At 41.7% G+C, this 19,980-nt stretch overlaps 1 protein-coding gene across 3 annotated transcripts in view; it reads right to left on the reverse strand.

The window, feature by feature from the left end:
* Positions 1-8,841: 8,841 nt before the first annotated feature.
* Positions 8,842-19,980, reverse strand: part of kcng2 (potassium voltage-gated channel, subfamily G, member 2) — a 41,523-nt gene continuing 30,384 nt past the window's right edge. For all 3 annotated transcript variants that reach the window (XM_028597839.1, XM_028597840.1, XM_028597841.1), the window contains exon 3: positions 8,842-10,067. In XM_028597839.1, coding sequence (XP_028453640.1) covers positions 9,240-10,067 — 828 coding nt within the window. In that variant the 3' untranslated portion in view covers positions 8,842-9,239. The remainder of the gene's footprint in view (positions 10,068-19,980) is intronic.

Here is a 19,980-nt window from a genome sequence, read left to right on the forward strand (position 1 = left end):
TACTCCAAGGTGCTGGAAAGGAGGGTTTGGCCAATAGTCGAACCTCGGGTTGAGGAGGAACAATGCGGATTCCGTCCTGGTCGTGGAACAACGGACCAGCTCTTCACTCGCAAGGATCCTGGAGGGAGCCTGGGAGTATGCCCAACCGGGTCTACATGTGTTTTGTGGATTTGGAGAAGGCGTATGACTATGTCCCCGGGAGATACTGTGGGAGGTGCTGCGGGAGTATGGGGTGAGGGGTCTCTTCTCAGGGCCATCCAATCTCTGTACAACCAAAGCGAGAGCTGTGTCCGGGTTCTCGGTAGTAAGTCGGACTCGTTTCAGGTGAGGGTTGGCCTCCGCCAGGGCTGCGCTTTGTCACCAATCCTGTTTGTAGTATTTATGGACAGGATATTGAGGCGTATTCGGGGTGGGGAGGGGTTGCAGTTTGGTGGGCTGGGGATCTCATCGCTGCTCTTTGCAGATGATGTGGTCCTGATGGCATCATCGGCCTGCGACCTTCAGCACTCACTGGATCGGTTCGCAACCGAGTGTGAAGCGGTTGGGATGAGGATCAGCACCTCTAAATCTGAGGCCATGGTTCTCAGCAGGAAACCGATGGAATGCCTTCTCCAGGTAGGGAATGAGTCCTTACCCCAAGTGAAGGAGTTCAAGTACCTTGGGGTTTTGTTCGCGAGTGAGGGGACAATGGAGCGGGAGATTGGTCGGAGAATCGGCGCAGCGGGTGCGGTATTGCATTCAATCTATCGCACCGTTGTGACGAAAAGAGAGCTTAGCCAGAAGGCAAAGCTCTCGATCTACCGGTCAGTTTTCGTTCCTACCCTCACCTATGGTCATGAAGGCTGGGTCATGACCGAAAGAACGAGATCCAGGGTACAAGCGGCTGAAATGGGTTTCCTCAGGAGGGTGGCTGGCGTCTCCCTTAGAGATAGGGTGAGAAGCTCAGTCATCCGTGAGGAGCTCGGAGAGCCCGCTGCTCCTTTTGCGTCGAAAGGAGCCAGTTGAGGTGGTTCGGGCATCTGGTAAGGATGCCCCCTGGGCGCCTCCCTAGGGAGGTGTTCCAGGCACGTCCAGCTGGGAGGAGGCCTCGAGGAAGACCCAGGACTAGGTGGAGGGATTATATCTCCAACCTGGCCTGGGAACGCCTCGGGATCCCCCAGTCGGAGCTGGTTAATGTTGCTCGGGAAAGGGAAGTTTGGGGTCCCCTGCTGGAGCTGCTCCCCAAGCGACCCGACACCGGATAAGCGGACGAAGATGGATGGATGGATGGACTATACTATGGCTTTTTCTTCACTTGTTTCGACATACTATACTATGGCTTTTTATCACTTATTTCGACATACTATACTTAGACGTTTATCGACATACTATACTATGGCGTTTTCATCACTTTTTTCAACATACTATACTATAGCTTTTTTCATAAATGTTTTCAACATACTATACACACTATACTAGGGAGGAGCATAAGTCATGCAACTCTTACATGACTTCTCACATGACCACACTCATAACAGTTGTCTCACAACCCATGTCTCTCATCCTGGCTCTAGGTATTCGGGACTTTTCCACTGTCCTTTACTGATGTAACCTGTCAATACCAGTTTGTCATGTTTTAACAATAAAGGTAATGATCCAATCAAGCCCACACACATATTGCAAAGAGCACCATCGTTTATCTAATCAAGCTTACTTACATATTGCATAGAGCACCATTGATTATCTACTCAAGCATACTCATATTTGACATGAGCACAGTTACACTTTTCCTTACACATTTCCTAAAATGATAGAACTTCTTAGTAATGCCATTATCATATTAGGGCACTTTAGGATGTTAAATTCTTTATTTCCTCACAATGCTATTCTACCTTTTCATCACTTTTTTTCCCATACTATATTATGGCTTTTTTATCACTTGTTTCGACATACTATACTATGGCGTTTTTATCACTTTTTTGACATACTATACTATGGCATTTTTATCACTTTTTTCGACATACTATTCTATGGCTTTTATATCACTTTTTTCGACATACTATACTGTGGCTTTTTTATCACTTTTTTGACATACTTTAGCCTACTGTGACTTTTTTTGGCATACTATACCAGGGCTTATTTTTTTTTTTTTTTTTTTATTTTTTTTTTTTTTTACTAATATACTATGACTTTTTTAATCCATTTGTTTCGACATACTATAGTATGGCTTTTTTATCACTTTTTTTGACCTATTATACTATGGCTTTTTTATCACTTTTTTGACATACTATACTGTGACTTTTTTCGACATACTATGCTTTGTTTTTTTTATCACTTTTTTCAACATACTTTACTATGACTTTTTTCGACACACTATACTATAGCTTTTTTATCACTTTTTTCAACATACTATACTATGGCTTTTTGACATTTTAAAGTATGTCAGATCGGATGCTTTAGAGTAATAGAACGCTCTTTGGAAGAGTGAAGAGGTTGTGGGTTCAATCCTCATAACGTGTGTTTAATTACTACCCTCTCCCCCAAATCGGCTTCTCTTAGGACTGTTCTCTTGGCATATTTTACATCTTTATTTTCAGTATTATACCTTAAAAGTCAATACACTTTGTGAGGATAGAGCCCACAACTGCTTCATGTCGTGTTCATTAAACCGGCATTCTATTACTCTGAGCCATCCAATCTGACACACTTTACAAATGTTTTAGATCATATTTCAGTTTTTCGCTTCAACTGTTAGACCATGAAATTCAATGCGCCTTGCGAGAAGTGAACCACTATCTAAGCTGGTATTGAACCCTAAACCAGCTTTTCCTAATGTGCCACGGACTACCCTCTAACCCAACTCCACTACTCTTAGGGCAGTTCTTCTGGCGTATGTGCCATCTTCATTTTCACTGTTAGACCTTAAAAGTCTCTGGTGAGGATTAAACCCACAACCGCTGTGTTCTTCCAATCAGCGTTCTATTACTTTTAGCAGAAAGGGACACAAGAGTCAAAGCAAACAAATCCATTCATTTATTTGAAACAAACAATCTGTCTAAACACTATGAGTTATGGCAGTCAGGTAATCAGTAGTGACAGTGTGTGTTCATGAATGAAAGAATAGCGAGTGGCGGGCTGTATGGTAAAAGGTCAAACAAAGACAAGGACTACTTGTCCTTGTCTTTCCCCTTTCTCTCTCCTTCCATCGTGGAGTAAGTGTTTCGTGCTCTTATAGTATTGGGAACAACAGGCCCAGGTGCTCCAAATAAACAACAACCCTACCACACCAGTACATCTACAACAATACACACAAAGAAACCAAAAAAGGTGAGTCATCACTATACTATGAATTTTTGATCCTTCATCAGCATTTCTGCTTTATTGGATATTGATAATTTGGAGAGAGACAGAAAAGGCAGAGGAGAAAGAGGAGAAAGAGGGGGGATGACATCTAGCATTTTATGGCATATTGTACTATAAAATAGAATTAAAAAAAAAAACATCAATAAAAGTTGTAGTATAGTACATCATAAAATGTCATAAAAAGGTCATAGAAAAGTATTCCACACGCTGTCTGCTGTACAATCCTTCAGGTTTCTGGGATCCACTATCTTTCCGGACGAGAAGTGGATGTCCAACATCGACACCATCAGGAAAAAGTACTTCAGGAAGATCAGGAAGTCCAACCTACCTCAGGAGCTGCAGATCCTTTTCTCTGCAATCATTCAGACTGTTCTCTGCATGTCCATCACTGCTTGGTTTGGATCGGCCACCAAACCGGACAGGAACAAACCACAACGGACAGTCAGGACTACAGAAAAAAAAAAATTGGTGGCAACCTGCCCTCTATCCAGGACTCCAAAGTCAGGAAACAGGCACTGCACTATTGTATTACTGTTTACAATCCTCACAGCTTTTAGTTTACATGTCAGTATGCATATGTATATGGATATATACACTTAATTATTATACAAACTTATATCTGCACATAGAAGTCAAATGTTTAACTTGTTCAGCTTTGTTGTCCTTGTTTTAAGCCGTATGTCTATTTCTGTGTATTTACTTTCTGTGTATTCTGCAACAAAACTCTGAAGTCAAATTTCCTGTAGGCTATATGTTCACACTTTCTGGGCCATTAAAGCTGATATTGATTTTGATTCTGCAAAACAAATAGTATGTCAAAAAGTCACAGTTGACAAAAGTGAGAAAAAAACATAGTTTAGTAGGTCGAAACAGCCACGTACAGTGTGTCAAAAAAGTAATAAAAAAGCCATAGTACAGTATGTCAAAAAAAGTATTAGAGATGATGGAGTGTAAGTAAGTTATCCATAAAAAGTCATAGTAGTATGTAGAAAAAATCAAAAAGGTCATAGTATAGTATGTCGAAAAAGTCATAGTATGGTATGTTGGAAAAATCGTTAAAAAGTCATACAAAAGTCATAGTGTAGTATATTGAAAATATCATGAAAGTCATAGTTTAGTATGGTGAAAAAAAGTCATAGTATAGTATGTTGAAAAAGTCATGGTATAGTTTGTTGAAAATGTTTTTTCAGGAGTTGGCAACCAAACCTAGCTAAAAGGAGAGTGAATATTGGGCTGATTTGTGTGGGTTCATCAGAAACCTAACTCTAAATTAATTCTAATGTTTGTCTGTGTCTGCCAGGTGTGTACATAGGCAACCTTTAGCTAATATGCTAACATCTATCTTGGATATATCCTCTACCTTGGAACCAGAATATAATGTCTCCTGTCTAGCTTGACCTCACAGTGCTAGCAATGTGAACAGGCTCCTTTTGTTGAACACTTCATTGCAGCACTGGCTGTCAATATTTATCAAATTTACAGTGCACTGTGCCAACACCTCCGCTGGAAACAGAATTAATGTATTGATATTAATGGTTTTGGGAGGAAAAAAGAACCAAGTCCTATGACTTGGTTCATGTCTTTTTTTCAACCAATTTCCAACCAATTTAGGATGTTCTAAGTAAAGCTGTTTGAGTCGTGACTCACTCGGATGTTTCACCCGTGTCTTTATATTGACTCATGAGGCGCGAGTCTCTAGTATCATTAAAGGTCCCATGGCATGAAAATTTCACTTTATGAGGTTTTTGAACATTAATATGAGTTCCCCCAGCCTGCCTATGGTCCCCCAGTGGCTAGAAATGGCAATAGGTGTAAACCGAGCACTGGGTATCCTGCTCTGCCAGGTCGTGTAATAGTCACGTTATTTTGATTTATTAATTTGTGTAATTTGACGTTTATTTCGTGTACACGCAACGACTTTTTCGATTTTCGAACCCGCTCAGGGGGACGCAACAGGGGTACTAAACAATGGGGAAACGTAACGCCACACGCCGGTCACAACCAAGGGACGGCCCGCCACTCACGGGACGCGCAGGGGGACAAAGAAACGGGGAAATGAAACGCCACAACGGGGAAATGAAACTCCACAATAACGGGACTGTTGTGGTTAGGCAAAAAATTAACGGGGAAAGGAACTGTCACTTGCGGGACGCGTCACTCGCGGTATGCGATCCCCGGTCTCCGCTGTGAAAGTCCTGTGTTTTTTGACCCATCCACCACCCCGACCAACTTCCCTACGCGGACTTTCGCCTTATCAATACTACTCGCTACTGTCATCGTACTGTTATCACGAAATGTGCTTCCCATTGAAATACATTGCTTTAAAAATCGTAAGCGGCACACGAAAAAAACGGCATTTACGTAACCTGTCCACGACTTAATAGATTCAATAACGTAACCGTATCACGTCCTGCCATGAGACCTGGCTGAGGCCACACCCCCACCCTCCACCTTGCCCCCTCTCTCTCCTCCTCAATAGCTACAGACACAGAAATGGCACGTCCTGAGGAAAGCTCATTGTGGGACTGGCTCTAGTGGCTGTAATTCTGCACCAAGGCTGAATTTCGGAAAAGAGACTTCAGATACCGTATTGGCCTATATAAAAGCATCCAAAAAGCAGCATGTCATAGGACCTTTAACTCGGATCAGTTGAGTCCTACTACATTTCAGTCTAAAATGATAACAGCGCCACACACAAACCTCTTGCAACATTAGTTACTACTAGTCCTAGCTGTCTGTATGTAGCATATCAAAATTAGGTCAATCGATTTAAAAACTAAAGTAAAAAATGTATTCACTGCGGGCATTTCTCCGTTCCTGTTTCTATGTCTACATTGAAAGTCTATATATCAGATCTGAAATAGTGAGTCTGCACTGAGTGAATCTACAGAACTAGAAGATCTGCAGAAGTAGAGCACCCTCATTTGCGAATGTGAGAGTGTCCTTGTGTATACAATTGTTAAATCAAAGACTCTCTCCACATGGGACTGTGTTCATTATAATCTTTATTACATTTTTTTTTCAACTTTTCCTCAGTCTATGGATTCATATGGCAAAGCACAGATCCATTTGAAATGTCTTTCTTTTCAAATTATGTTTAATTGCAACACCATCCGCTCCTCATCAACACAATATTTTAATTTCTTAAACCTAAATATCCTAGATATAATGGTTTTAAGTATTTGTCATGCTTTTTAAGGAGTCAGTTAATCCAGTGACTGCAATTCAGAGTTAGCAGATCAAATGTGCCCTTCCAACCTGTATGGCATAGCAAACTATCTTGTGCACAAACGCTGCTTTGAGTTTCTGTTTTTTTCTTCTTTATTTCTTCTTCTTTTGGTTGTCAAGTTCCAACTTGACAACAGTTTGGGCAAATGTTTTTTTTAAATGTGACTTCAAAGTACAAGGCACTCAAGTCTTAGAAAATGAAGAGCTGCATTTGCGATTAAATGAGAAAATTGTGTCAGACTGTGAACATTAAGATGAAAATTATTAATCATCCGAAATGTTTTTGGACTTCAGCATTTGGGGTCTGTTGTTTTCACTGCATGAAGGTAGATGAATAATATTTGTCACAGTCAGTCAAACTCTTTGAAGAGAATTAAACAACAATTACGCCTCTCTGTAAGTGTGCTTCTAACTGGTTTCATTTACATTAAATAATTACTTTCAATTTTTGGTCCACTGTGGTCACTTTACATATTTATATAATATGTGAGAGTACCACCTCTCCTAAAGATACAGTATCTCTAACCAGTGCAGATTCCACCACTTTTAGTATCAAGGATGCTGTGTAATCAGAGATGATATCCAAAAAGAGATAATGTATTAATTCCATCTTTGGGTGGTTATTTACTATAATAATACATTCAAAACCTGCCAGAATGGTGTCGATGATTGGGCAATAAGACAAACAAATTCAAGCAGAAATATGCAGTTCCTATGTGACATGCAGCTAAACAACACCACCTAAATTAGGAATTCCAATGTGTTAATTCCATGGCCTAGGAAAGTATTTGTATTTGTCTCTCAAAGCCAAAAACCAAAGAAGTTAGTCTCACACGTATGAGGCGTCAATAAGGATAAAGTCTGGAGCTGCTCTATAAACAATAAATGGGAGGCTGATGTTTTCTTTTAATATACGCAAATGAGCTTTATTCTATTGCAGTGTTCTCAGTTGTGAAATGGAATATGTACCCATATACTAAGAATATTCCTCTCGGTGATCTCAGTGTCATCTCTAACTAGGGTTGGGTATCCCGATACCGGTGCTAAAGCGATACTTTTAAAACAGTGCCGATGCCTAAGCGGTGCCTCAACCGAACATTTTTTTGAAAAGTACAACAAATAAAATAAAAAAAGGATCACACAACAACAGTTGGTGACATTAAAAAACGCCTTGTTTATTGGCCATATGGTCGAAATTAAATGTAATAACAATAAATTATAAATATGACCTATTTCACCAGTAGAATGCTGTTAAACAAAACAACGACCACATGGGAAAGGGGTATTTTACAATAACTTTGAATGCATTACGAGGCTTACGTTACCAGTTTCAAGTGAACGCATCATTTAGTCTTGTCTGTGTTGTTTTTCCGACAACGGCAGCTAGACTGTGGAATCCTCTACTGTGAAATACAGTCACACTTCACACCCTTTGACGTTAGCTGTCAGCATTTTCACCGTGTTTAATCCAGCTGCTAGCTAATGGTAGGCTAACGTTACCTGCTCTTAAGTATAATTTCTTAATTCCTTCTTGCGAGCGATGTTTCTGTTGCCTCTAATGTCCGTTGCAGAGCATCAGAGAGTAGCGAAGGCATTTCAGTGGCACCGAAATGAGGCACCGAAATCCGCATTGCAATTTGGTCTGGTAGGTACCCGTCGTTTAAGCACCGGTGCCATATCAGTACCGGGTTTCGGTACCCAACCCTATCTACAACATCTCTCCCAATTCATTGCCTATGGATACTTTTTACTTTTTACAAATTTGAGTTTTTGGATTTGGGAGAGTGGTTTTTTGTTTACTAATATAATATATCTGACAATAATAAATTAATATATCTAAGGTCTGTCTTAGACCATAGGAATAACATGTATGAACTTTTAAAAATGGGCCTAAAAATGAATAGCAAAATCTTTAATTTCCACATTAGGGAAATTTGGCCATTTGTTATTGCAATACATGAAAAGTAGACCATTTGACCTGATGATGGTGCAACACAAATGTTAAGAAGTGACTGTAATATGACTAGCCATGCCAGATTTCTTGGCAATTTGCATGGCATGGTAGTTGCACTTGACCAAAGTGTAGCGAGTTTAGCTCTGCTCCATTGCAAATAAACTTGCTGACATATCACATGTGATCCTTATATAACAAAACCCCAGGTACAATAAGTTATTTGATTTGGCCAAATACAACACAGAGTCAATGGAGATGATATTGCACATCAATAATAAACTGCATGTCTGACTCAGAAACACCTTTATTTCAGACAATCCTCTGATATGCAGCTACAGAAGGAACATTAGTTTTTAGTCTGAGATCATTTATCTCAAGTCAGAACAGCAGTCAGTGAGAGTACTGTCTCTGTCACTTTTTAAATCTCATTTGACTTGGTTGTCTTATCATGAATATTGTTACCCATATTTTCAAGTCAAATTTATGAAGAAAAAAACAAACAGCTGCCGCTCCTCTGTGAAACTTAAGAAACTCAGCTACACTCTGGTGCACAAGCGCTGCACACGATCAAAGCAGAGACCTCAATCTCCAGAGAACAAAATCTCCTCCCTGCCCACAATCCTGCAGCTTGTCAACTTGGCAGGCAGTCTCAGCGCTGGGTGTCACGGCCTCCCAGGCTGCCACTTGAACACAACCAGACAGGCAGGCAGAGTGGCTAAGTTTTCATGGACCCTCTAATCTCAGCAGCCCTTTGAACAGCCATGGACTTCCTCCGCTGCACGGAGGAGGCGGCAGCCTCAGTGATGCCGTGGTAGCTGTCCGTCTCCTGAGAGTCTTCGCTGTTCTGGGACTTGGTGCTGTCCTGCGAGTCGGGCTTCTGCCTCAGCGCGCGGGTCTGCTCTGCCTTTAGCTCTACGTAGGAGCGAGAGAAGGTGTGAAAGATGGACGTGACGGGGAAGGCCATGAGGAGGATGCCGCTCAGGATGCTGCTGAGCGCCACCACCTGGCCCGGTATGCTCCTGGGCACCATGTCTCCGTAGCCGACCGTGGTCATGGAGATGACGGCCCACCAGTAGCTACCGGGGATGCTAGTGAACTCCTGCTTGGCGCCCAGCTCGCTCTCAGCTAGGAACACGAGTGGCGAGAAAAGAACCATGGCCACGCACAGAAACAGCAGCAACAGGCCGAACTCCCGCGTACACCTGCGCACCGTCAGACCGAGCGTCTGCAAGCCCAAGGAATGGCGCGCCAACCTCATCACGTAAAAGATCCGTAGAGCTCGCAGGACTCGGAGGACTAACCCCACCTTCTCCAGGTAGTTGTTCCCTGAGCCCGTAGCTTTCCCTCCCACTGACAGAGAGTCCACAATCAGGGTGATGTAGTAGGGAAGGATGGCCACCACGTCAATCACGTTTAGAGGCGTACGCAGGAACGTGCACTTGCTCGGCGTCTGAATGAAGCGCAGCAGGAACTCCAGGGAGAACCAGGCAACGCACACCGTCTCCAGCACAAAGATGTTGTAGCACCTCTGGGAGCACTCACCCTGCGGGGAAAATTGGGGGGAAAAAGCACATAAAGACAGACATTAAGGGTTGTGTTACATTACGCAACAGGAGTAACAGCCTTCAGTGTGCGAGACGTGAACTCCAATAAAGTCAGTAATTAGGGATCCATTTCAAAGCCTCCCGTTTGCCATCGACAAGAGGACGCGTTTGATCTCACAACAAAAAGGTAACGGTGAAGAAAACACAAAAGAGAAGGTGCTGAAAGATTCATGGAGTGGGAAACAAAAAGGCTTTGATTATCTCATTTAGTGAACACTGACTCCCGCATCAGACCTGAGCGATGAGAGAGCTGTAGATGTGCCGACTGTCTCACCGCAGTCGGTCATAGCTAAAACCCACACTGTGGATTCTTAAAGCTGCCACCGCTGAAATATTCTACTCTTTTAATGATAATCTATTTTTCCGAGACCGCTGAAATAGCGTTCATAAATATTTTAAAATATAATTATAAGAAATTACTTGGTTATTAAGTCAAAGTCACCCCCTGGAGGACGCTGAAAAAAAGAAAATGTGCTTTTCCTTTTTTTTTTTGCATTTAAGTGTTATTAATTACAACAACAAAAAATGTCTTTGCTCCACTAGTTTAATCTGTGTGGATTAATTGGAAAATCTGGTGCAACGACAAAAATACTTTCTTCAGACTCTTTAAAAACTTGAAAATCCTTTGTCTTTGACATGTTGTGTAATACTGTAAAATAGGTAGCTCTAAAACATCTTCAGACTCATTCCACGGTGTTTTGTGGCTCAGATGTAAACACCAAAAACGCTTTGAGGTTGTGCAGAAACATATGATGACATTAGGGAGACAACCACATACTCTGCGGCTGTAAAGGTTACTACCAGGTGTGAACGTGCCCCAGCGTGAATATATAAGCAAACCATTTCCCTTATTATTTGCTCAGTCAACAGCTCTGCTCCATGGAGACGTCATTCCAACTCACTGCCCTCCTCTCAGATTGAGCCTCGTGCATTTTTCAGAGTATCCACTTAGTTTTGCATACAGCATGGCTTTTGTGCCCTAGAGACCTCAAACTTGCTAAACCCATTAAGGACCATGTAAATCACTGATCAGCAAAGCTGGAGTTGCAGTTTTTCACACAGCAGCCGCAGCAGCAGCCGCAATGGACTTGGAAAATTAGTCATCGTTAGGATTAGGGTTAGAGTTGGGGGTAGGGTTAGGGTTAGGGTTAGGGTTCATGTGTCATGACTGGTGCCCAGAGGATGAATTCTAATAACTCCTGATGATCCTTATCTCCTTACTTTTCACATAGCGCCATTATCTAGTCAACATTTCTTTTTGTCCAATACTTTAGTTTATGACCAAATTCCAACATAACTCATGACATTCCTATCAGCTTCAGTGCTAATTAGCAAATGTTTGCATGCTAACATGCTTTAAGAAAGTATTGTGAATAAGACAAGCATTATACATGCTAAACATCAACATGCTAGCATCAGAAGTGATTAAGTTATAAGTTATTGTTAACTTATTAGCATGCCGATGTGAGCATTTAGCTCAAGTACAGCCTCACAGAGCATGGCTGTAGACTCTTTGCATTGTTAGATTAAAAGCTTCATCCAAATTGCATTTCAACGACTAACAGATTGTACAGGATCTCCGAGACATATTTCTTAGCCAAAGCTGGTCAAAGGCTGTTAAAAAGTAAAATTCTTTATTAACATTGCAATGTTCCTGCATGGGTTTACAAGTGATGTGCCACAGTGGTGAGTAAAAGTAGCACATGAGGACAGATATCATTTTAGTTTATGTTAGTCCCATCAGAAAGGCTTAAGTCCCAGCAAAAAATAAAATGAATAGGCCTCAGCAAACTCTTTTTTTTGTTTTTAAATGTGAAAAGATAAATACAGGTTACAGATTGCCAACTTCACTTTGAGGGGATTTTAAGCCGAATTGGACCAGACATTTAAAAGAAAAAAACACTTTTTGTTCATATTCTCCCATTTCAGAATACCAAAAACATTTGGATAAATTAAAGAGGCGACTGTACTTTGCTGAATATTATTATATTTAGTGAAACAGCCTCTCTATTCCGTCTCATATCGTCAAATGCATATTTTCCATTTCTCTCTCTAACCTATTATATTCTTGATGTCTGCATTATTAATCCACCTTTGCACCCCTTATGCAAAGTAGTTTTCTTAATGCCAGTTTTCCTGAAATGCGGGTACATTAAGGCGCATGGCAATCTTGAAGCTCTGCTGTTGCAGCGGAGCGATTCTAATTTCAGCCACCCTCTAACCACATGCTGTCATTTCACATCCAAAGTAATACGAGTCTGAAGCCAAAACAAACAAATGTGCTACTGTCCAAATCCTTAAGGAGCTCACTCGTTTTCACATGCTAACCAGTATGTTTCACACCTCCTCTGTCATTCTGCTCTTCTGCATCCACACAGGATTATGTCTGTTTGTGACACATTTGCAACCGATACTGTCCCTTCCCTTGAATTTGACCAGTGTACAGTATTTGTATTGTTCTCCGTCAGATGCTTTCTGGCTGAGTGCATTTTCCACTCCCTCCTGCCCGTTCTCCACACTGAAAAGCCTCTGATAAAGGCAGAAGCGTGGCGGAGCAAATTAAAAACACACAATTATCCGTCTCAGCGATCAGGGGACTCTGACCCTGTCACAGCTGAAGACAAGCATGTAAACCAAACAATGAAGGAGGCGGCGGCTCACCTCTGATCCCCCACCGAGTTGGAGGGGGTGTGATTCAAAAATAGGCAGGCTTCAAGTACAGAGTCTCGGGCACACACATGCTTTTAATGGATGTATTTATTGACCTCACTGGGCTCTACTGTGTGTACTGAGTGGTCTGTGTGTTTGTTTTGCGCGGCCAGATTGAGTTTCAACACTTTTCTTTCTCTTCCGGAAAACATCTAATATGCATTTTCAAAATGCAAGAATCATATTACAGAACAATAACGTGATTGTGTGTGAATCCTCAGGATTTTAAGGTCAAGTAAGTGTAATTTCCATCCATAAGAAGAGATGGCAGATTTAAGATCGTTTCACTTTTAGCACTGGTTGTCAATGTAAAATCAAAGGAAAAGCTGCATTTGTCTAAAAAAAGACTTTCATCACTTGCAAAATTATCTTTCAAATTGACAAACATCATATGTGTAATTTACGGCTCAATTCAAACGGGATCCAAAAATGGATCCCAGTTCCCAACCGTTCATAATTTGCACATAATAATGTCCCATGGGGTCCACTGGAAGGGAAGGGACTTTGCCTCACTATCTTCTTCGTCTTATTCTGGTGCGGCAACCTTAACAGGCTGATTTCTACCCCCTGATGCGGAAAAAAACCCCACTGGAACTACAGTTGGGAGAGAACTGCAGCTATAGGGCCCTATTTCAAGGATCTAAGCGCACGGCGTGAAGCACCTGGCACAGGAGCATTTAGGGCGTGTCCAATTTGACTAATTTGACGGCGGAAAAAAGGGTCCGTGCGCCAGGAGCATGGTTCAAAAGGGTTGTACTTAGTATCATCATTAATTCATAGGTGTGTTTTTTGGGCGTAACATGCAATTAACCAATCAGAGTGCCATCTCCCATTGCCTTTAAAAGCCAGGCGAGTTTGTACCTTGGCGCACTGCTATTATGATGGCGGATTTGCACCGTAATATTTTTATATGTAATCTTTTGCATGTGTGTGTGCTGCTGCGCTTCCCTGTGTGTGTGTGTAACAAGCATAGTGTGCGTGCGCTGTGCATGAGCCTAGGCACATTTTACTAATGCGCTGTTAAAATAATAATGAAATGCTGCGCTATTGACTTTAGACCAGGTTTTTGTTGGTCAATGGTGCGATCACTTCCCGCTGCCTCAAGATAGCAATACGCCAAGAATGCACCTGAACACACCTCCCTGTGAGACCAGCACACCCATGGGCGCACAGATGGGCGCACGTATATTTGCTATTTAAACGACGTGGGCGCTGGACGGTCTTAAAATAGCAAAGACACTTGCGTTGCGCTGCGCTGCGCCGGGTGCAAGATAGGACCCTTAGAGTTATTCTCAATCAGCCACAAAAGGTAACACTAAGCACATACCACACTCAAAATAAAATTGGACTAGCTACACAAAACATAGATGCTTAAAGAGGAATACCACACTAAATCTTAGTACACATAATCCAAGATTCTTGTTGGCTGTTGATATGGGTTTTTTTCTTCCCAAAACAAGCTTGTATCCGTCTGCTTGGATGTGAACGCTCAGGTCAGCCGAATTTCTGATGTAATGTAATGTAATAGGCAAGACTCCAAGGTCTATTTTGTATACGTTGACTCGCACGTTGTATATTAAAATACTGGCTAACCGTAGCCCCAGTTTGTGCCTCTCACACAACTGTTGGTAGGGTTAGCAATCCTCGTAAGCACCAGCGGAGAGGCGATGTACATGAGGGAGATATATTCCTCCTCTATGGCAGTAAACACAACATATGGGCCCCGGTAGTTGTGCTATATTCAGAGCCTAACAAGATTTTTTAGAGCTGACGAACAGTAACAGTAACTGCGAGAAACAGCAGGGTTACAGCCATACTATACAGTATGTGCTTTGTACTGACACTCCCGCACAGACACACACACTGCCTGTCACAGCCTGTCCCCACAACCTTTGCGGCAAACACTGTGTACTCACTGCTCCCTCGTTCCTGTTGCATGTTTAAATATGCTGGTAGGGAGGACTCTATGTTTCGGGGTTTTAGAGAAGAAAAGAGAAAGAGAAGGCTTCAAATATGAAGACAGGTTTGGCGACTGCATGTCTGCATAACTTCCCCACCTCCAATGAAGATTAGCACACATCCGCTTCTGTGAGCTTTTTAAATGGAAGCAATCGGGAGAGGTGAGACATCGGCTGCAGTATGCACAGCAGTGCTCAACGCATTCTCATGAACGGGTGAAAAAAAAGAAGAGTGAGCTATATTCTGCGACGAAAGTAAAGTTTAGGCGCCAAAACTAGCTACTTATCCCTTGTATTGTCCTTCGTGTCATGGGGACTTGGTTAGTTTAGTTTATTTAATTTAAAAGATTGTGGTTTGGATTAAAACACTCCTAAGGAACACCCATTTCCTGGGGTATGAAGTCTGGGGGGGCGAACTCCGCTCCCTGGCTTGAAAGTCCTGTGTTTTATGAGCCCCCCCCCCGATCCACCCTGGCCACTTCACTACGCGGCCAGCCACGTTCTTAAACAGCAGCAGTCATTAGTTATGTTTCCATCCACACATTTTTATCCAAATTAAGTGATATCGAATGAAAAATGCCTTTTGGAAACAGTAAAATTCGATTGAATTTCATGAATATCGACTCAAAGGAAATACGTTCGGTCTCATCGGATTTTCTCTTGATTGATATACGGCTTATGCGATAAACGCTGATGGAAACGTTATTTGCCAAATAAATTAATGATTTGCGATTAAGTTTTAGGTCATTTTATGGTTGCAACCAGCCACAAAACGAAGAAGAAGAAGAAGTTCTAGTTCATTTCCGCCCAGTATTTCCGCTCTGTTTGCACACGACAGGTGTCAACAAAGACAGATCAAAGTGGACGAACGAGGATACGAGAGACTTTTTGAATTTAATTTACGAGCAAAATATAACGGCTATTTTAGATAGCAAAAATCTAAGAAATGCCATAATTTACCAGGAACTCGCGAAGGAAACGGCCAACAAAGGTTACGACAAGCCGTGGGACGTCCTGCGGAGTAAATGGAAGGCGCTCTAACAGCGATACATGTTTCAAAAAAGAGAGTTGTCTCGCAGCGGTGCCAGAGGGAAAATAAGAGGCAAGTTCCACCTTTTTCATGAGCTGGATCAGATCCTCGGCCTAAAGCCCATCGTAGCTTCCTTGGCTTTAATATGAACAACAACAACTACTTTTGTCTAGCTAAACTTTGTTCGCACGTGTTTGCTTGAATGTTGTGCGATTTACTGCAAAAATGAATGGAAACACCTTTAAATGGCTCAAATCAATTCGATATACCAATTTAATCGCACAACAGCATGTGACATCATTACACAAAGTTTTTTATTCGCTTTAAATCTGTTGGGTGGAAACACACTTTCACCAGCTTTATTCGCATGAGTTTTTTTACCGAACTTCAGATCATTTGATTGACAAGTGGATGGAAACTTAGCTACTGCGGTGCATACAGCAACAACAACAAAAAAACAACTTACGAATTACAGGGCTTAATTTTTCATAGAATATTTTTTTGAATTTATGGTTCATAAGAACAGGCTGAAACTCTACATAGCCCAAAGAGGAAATATATTTATCTGTCTATTTATAGCCCTGTAAAAGACTGACTGGCCTCCTACCACTCACACAGTGCATGCTGGGATAGGCTCCTGTCCCTCACAGTTAACGGCGTATTCAATAACCATTAGTACTTACGTAAGTAACATGCCACATTTCACCATCAGCAGTGGGCCTCAAGCCCGTCTACTGCATATCTAAACACTGTCATGCAAGTATGTCATTCTAGCCTCGTCTTAATTTTTCTTCCACCGCCTTGAAATGACTTTAATTCGGTGTAAAATCAGTGACATTGAATGCTGCTGGTTTTGAGATTATTGCAAGTTGCCTTGGAAGGAGGAGACGTTGAATCTGGAGAGCAGGATGGTACAGGGAAACCTGTCTCAGGAAGAAACCCAAGCAGATAGAGGCTTGCTCGAATCATTTCACACAAATTACTGTTTAACAAATATGACCGATGTTCCCACTAAGTCAATAGTTTAGTGACTTGCTGCGTGTCTAATCATTTCTCATAATGACCAAAAACTCTCATTTGTGAGTCATTCCTCCACTCTGGTTTTGTGAATTTACTCAGGACGTGTGTGTGTGTGTGTGTGTGTGTGTGTGTGTGTGTGTGTGTGTGTGTGTGTGTGTGTGTGTACATGAGCATGATTACTTCCTCTGGAACTTTTTAGAGTTTGTAATAAACATTGTCTTTGGCAAGAAGAAGAGGTCTAATCCACCTAATCCAGATATGGAAAATGTATTTATCTATCAATAGCCTGAAAACAATGCTATAACTCTCACACGCTGGCTCCGGCCTAAGCAGTTTTGTCGCTTGTCAATATGTATTAATTATGCTCGGTTCTTTGGGGAGGGCGGCGGAACTTTATGACAAATGCATTTTGTTCTTATTCCTTCCATCCCCAATATGTTGCAGCTTTCAGAATACACCCTCTTCCCTCTGTTAAAGCCAATCACTTACACACCTTAACGCATGCATGTTACCTACTATTATCTACTGCTTAGTCTGGATCGAGGATGGATTATTTACCAGAGAGTTGTGGTTATGCTTCCGCTTTCTTTGTGTTTCTAAACTCCGGTCGCTTCGAGAAACAGCAACCAGAACCTCCGAGCTAGCAAGTTTTAAAGAAAATTTGGATCGCGCAACAAGGCAGGCCTGCTTGGCTCTTTCGGGGAATGATTGTGACGATTTACAAAGAATGTGTTTACGGCATTTCCTCTCTAACTGGGATGTTTTGGGACCGATTGGCGGGGATTTGCTATGGACAAAATGCACACGGCGATACACTGGTTAGAGCAAAATTACATTTACCCATGTATCCAGCTAATTTATATAGCTCACATTAACCGTATTGTGTGGACAGTTAACTTCATTAAATATTTTATGTGGCGTTCTCTTTTGCCGGGTGCAAATGTTCCACCTAAACAAGTTTCTTCCCGAGACTATTTTGCAGAGCTACTGATATTGCGACCGGAGATTAGCGCCGCCCAAGACAATTGTGATTGGTTTGAAATGCAAACAAGCCAGACCGTTTTATTTTTTTTCTATCCTGGAGTGTAAGTGTGGTGTAGCCAGACTTTCCTCCACAGCGCTGTGGAGATAGGTCTGGCAGTGCTAGACTACCTACTGCTCTGCTAATAGCTTGCATTGTTTGCACTCCTTGACACATGAATGCACTGCTCTGTCTGTACACCTGATAATAGCGTAGCTGAATAGATACTGTAACCATCCACTTTAGCCTGCAACAACAGGAACACGTGTCTTTACACTGTATGACCATACACACGTTATTTATATCCTGTTCTCGGCAGCTGTGACAACCCAAATTCCCCATGGGGACTTTACAGTTTCATCTGATTTCACCTAACCTAATCTAACTACCATAAATATTGATGGCTCTTGCCTGATCAGTCTATGGCTTAACTCTCTCTCTGTTATGAGTAAAAGTCGTCCAGTTTTAACCTCTAATTTTGGTTCTTTACAGCTGGAGTTTGAACAGACAACATTTAAGAGCATGGTTAATGCAATTCAGTGGGGCTAAGCATCACATGATTCTCTTTTTGAGTGATATCCCACTGGAGAAGAACATTTGGACACAATTTGAAAGCTCAGTTTCCTGGGACTCTCCATGTTTTCATTCGATTTTTGGCACAACTGTACGCTCATATTCCCGGAGAATCATGACTCAATGTTCTTCATCCTTTTCACGCAGCAAAGTGCTTCCTTTGTGGTTACACTGGAAGAAATTTTTAAACATTAGTCATCATTACTGAACATTGTTTCAGTTAATGGCAGACAGACTACTGGAGCTTAAAATGTTTACTAATGCAAAGAAATCAACACCTTGATACTAAATACATTTTAAAATCTATGACAAATTGATGCTGTGCAGTAGGGTAACTTTGATTGAGCCTTTTATTAATTAAAATTCCCTACTAATTAGGTTTTTGTAAATGTAGCCCACTTATCCCCAGTCTAGTCAGGGGAGGGCCCAGAGTTCGTTAAATCAGGAAAAGTAACTTACAATCAAGAATACCTAAAGTAATATTGTACTATTTCTCTTTTACCTATTTACACTTTTAAATGTCTTGAGGTCATTTAGCTACCTTAAATCATATGTAACCACTATTATTAGACTTAGTTTACTTAACCCACTTAAATAAATGCACTGAAATGGCTTTTAAGGATTTAGCATATGGCAATGAGATGAACGTATCACCTATTTAACACATACTAACCTTTAGCACCTTAGCTTGAAAACCTCCAGTAAAGGAAATTACCAAACATCACACTGGAATCGCTTCTAGAGACAGTTAACGTCCAATTATTGTATAACCCCAATAATGATTCTCTTTAACTGTAAACACACACCTTAAAATCAGGTTAACTTAAGTACAATTTCACACTAAACTCAGTGGGTCCTCACTTCAAGCACATACACAGACACACACAAGCCAGCATATCATTAAACAACAACCCCCGTTGCAGGCCTGATGCAACGCTTGAGAGTAGAGAAGTCCACTGTCCATTTCACTCAAAAAAGACCAATAATGGTATCTTGGTTATCTCTTGGTATCTCTGGTGAAGAATGGGAGGGCATTTAGGGCAAGCAGGTGTCGGAAGCTTTTACCCGTCTCTCGGTCTCTGGTGAAGAATGGGATAACGCAGGTGTCCGAAGCTGGTGTGGTCTCTCTATTCCAATGTCTCTAACCGTCAATGTTGCAGCTTGTTAAAAGTACATTCACTTTGCTAATGAATGCTAACAAAATACATTAGTAGCTAATGAGCTAGCAACACACATGAACAACTACGTGATACGCGTTTTTATGGACCCCACCTAACTTCTAGGCAAGTCCCGCCCTATGAAGCAGCTTGACTGGTTGGGGTTAGGCATTGACCTTGAGCAGTTAAGGTTAGGATAGCCGACTGGTCAGGGGATAGGACCTGAACAAATTGTGTTCCGTTACCTTGCATATGCATGGACACCTGGCCACTAGTAGCGTGTGATTACTCTCAACACACGCTCTCACCACTTCCTCTACACCTGCGATCACACCCACCTTAACCAATGGATGACCGGTATTACATTTATTCACGAATACCACT

The sequence above is a fragment of the Perca flavescens genome, chromosome 14 (genome assembly GCF_004354835.1).
Source record: "Perca flavescens isolate YP-PL-M2 chromosome 14, PFLA_1.0, whole genome shotgun sequence".
Classification (NCBI taxonomy): Eukaryota; Metazoa; Chordata; class Actinopteri; order Perciformes; family Percidae; genus Perca; species Perca flavescens.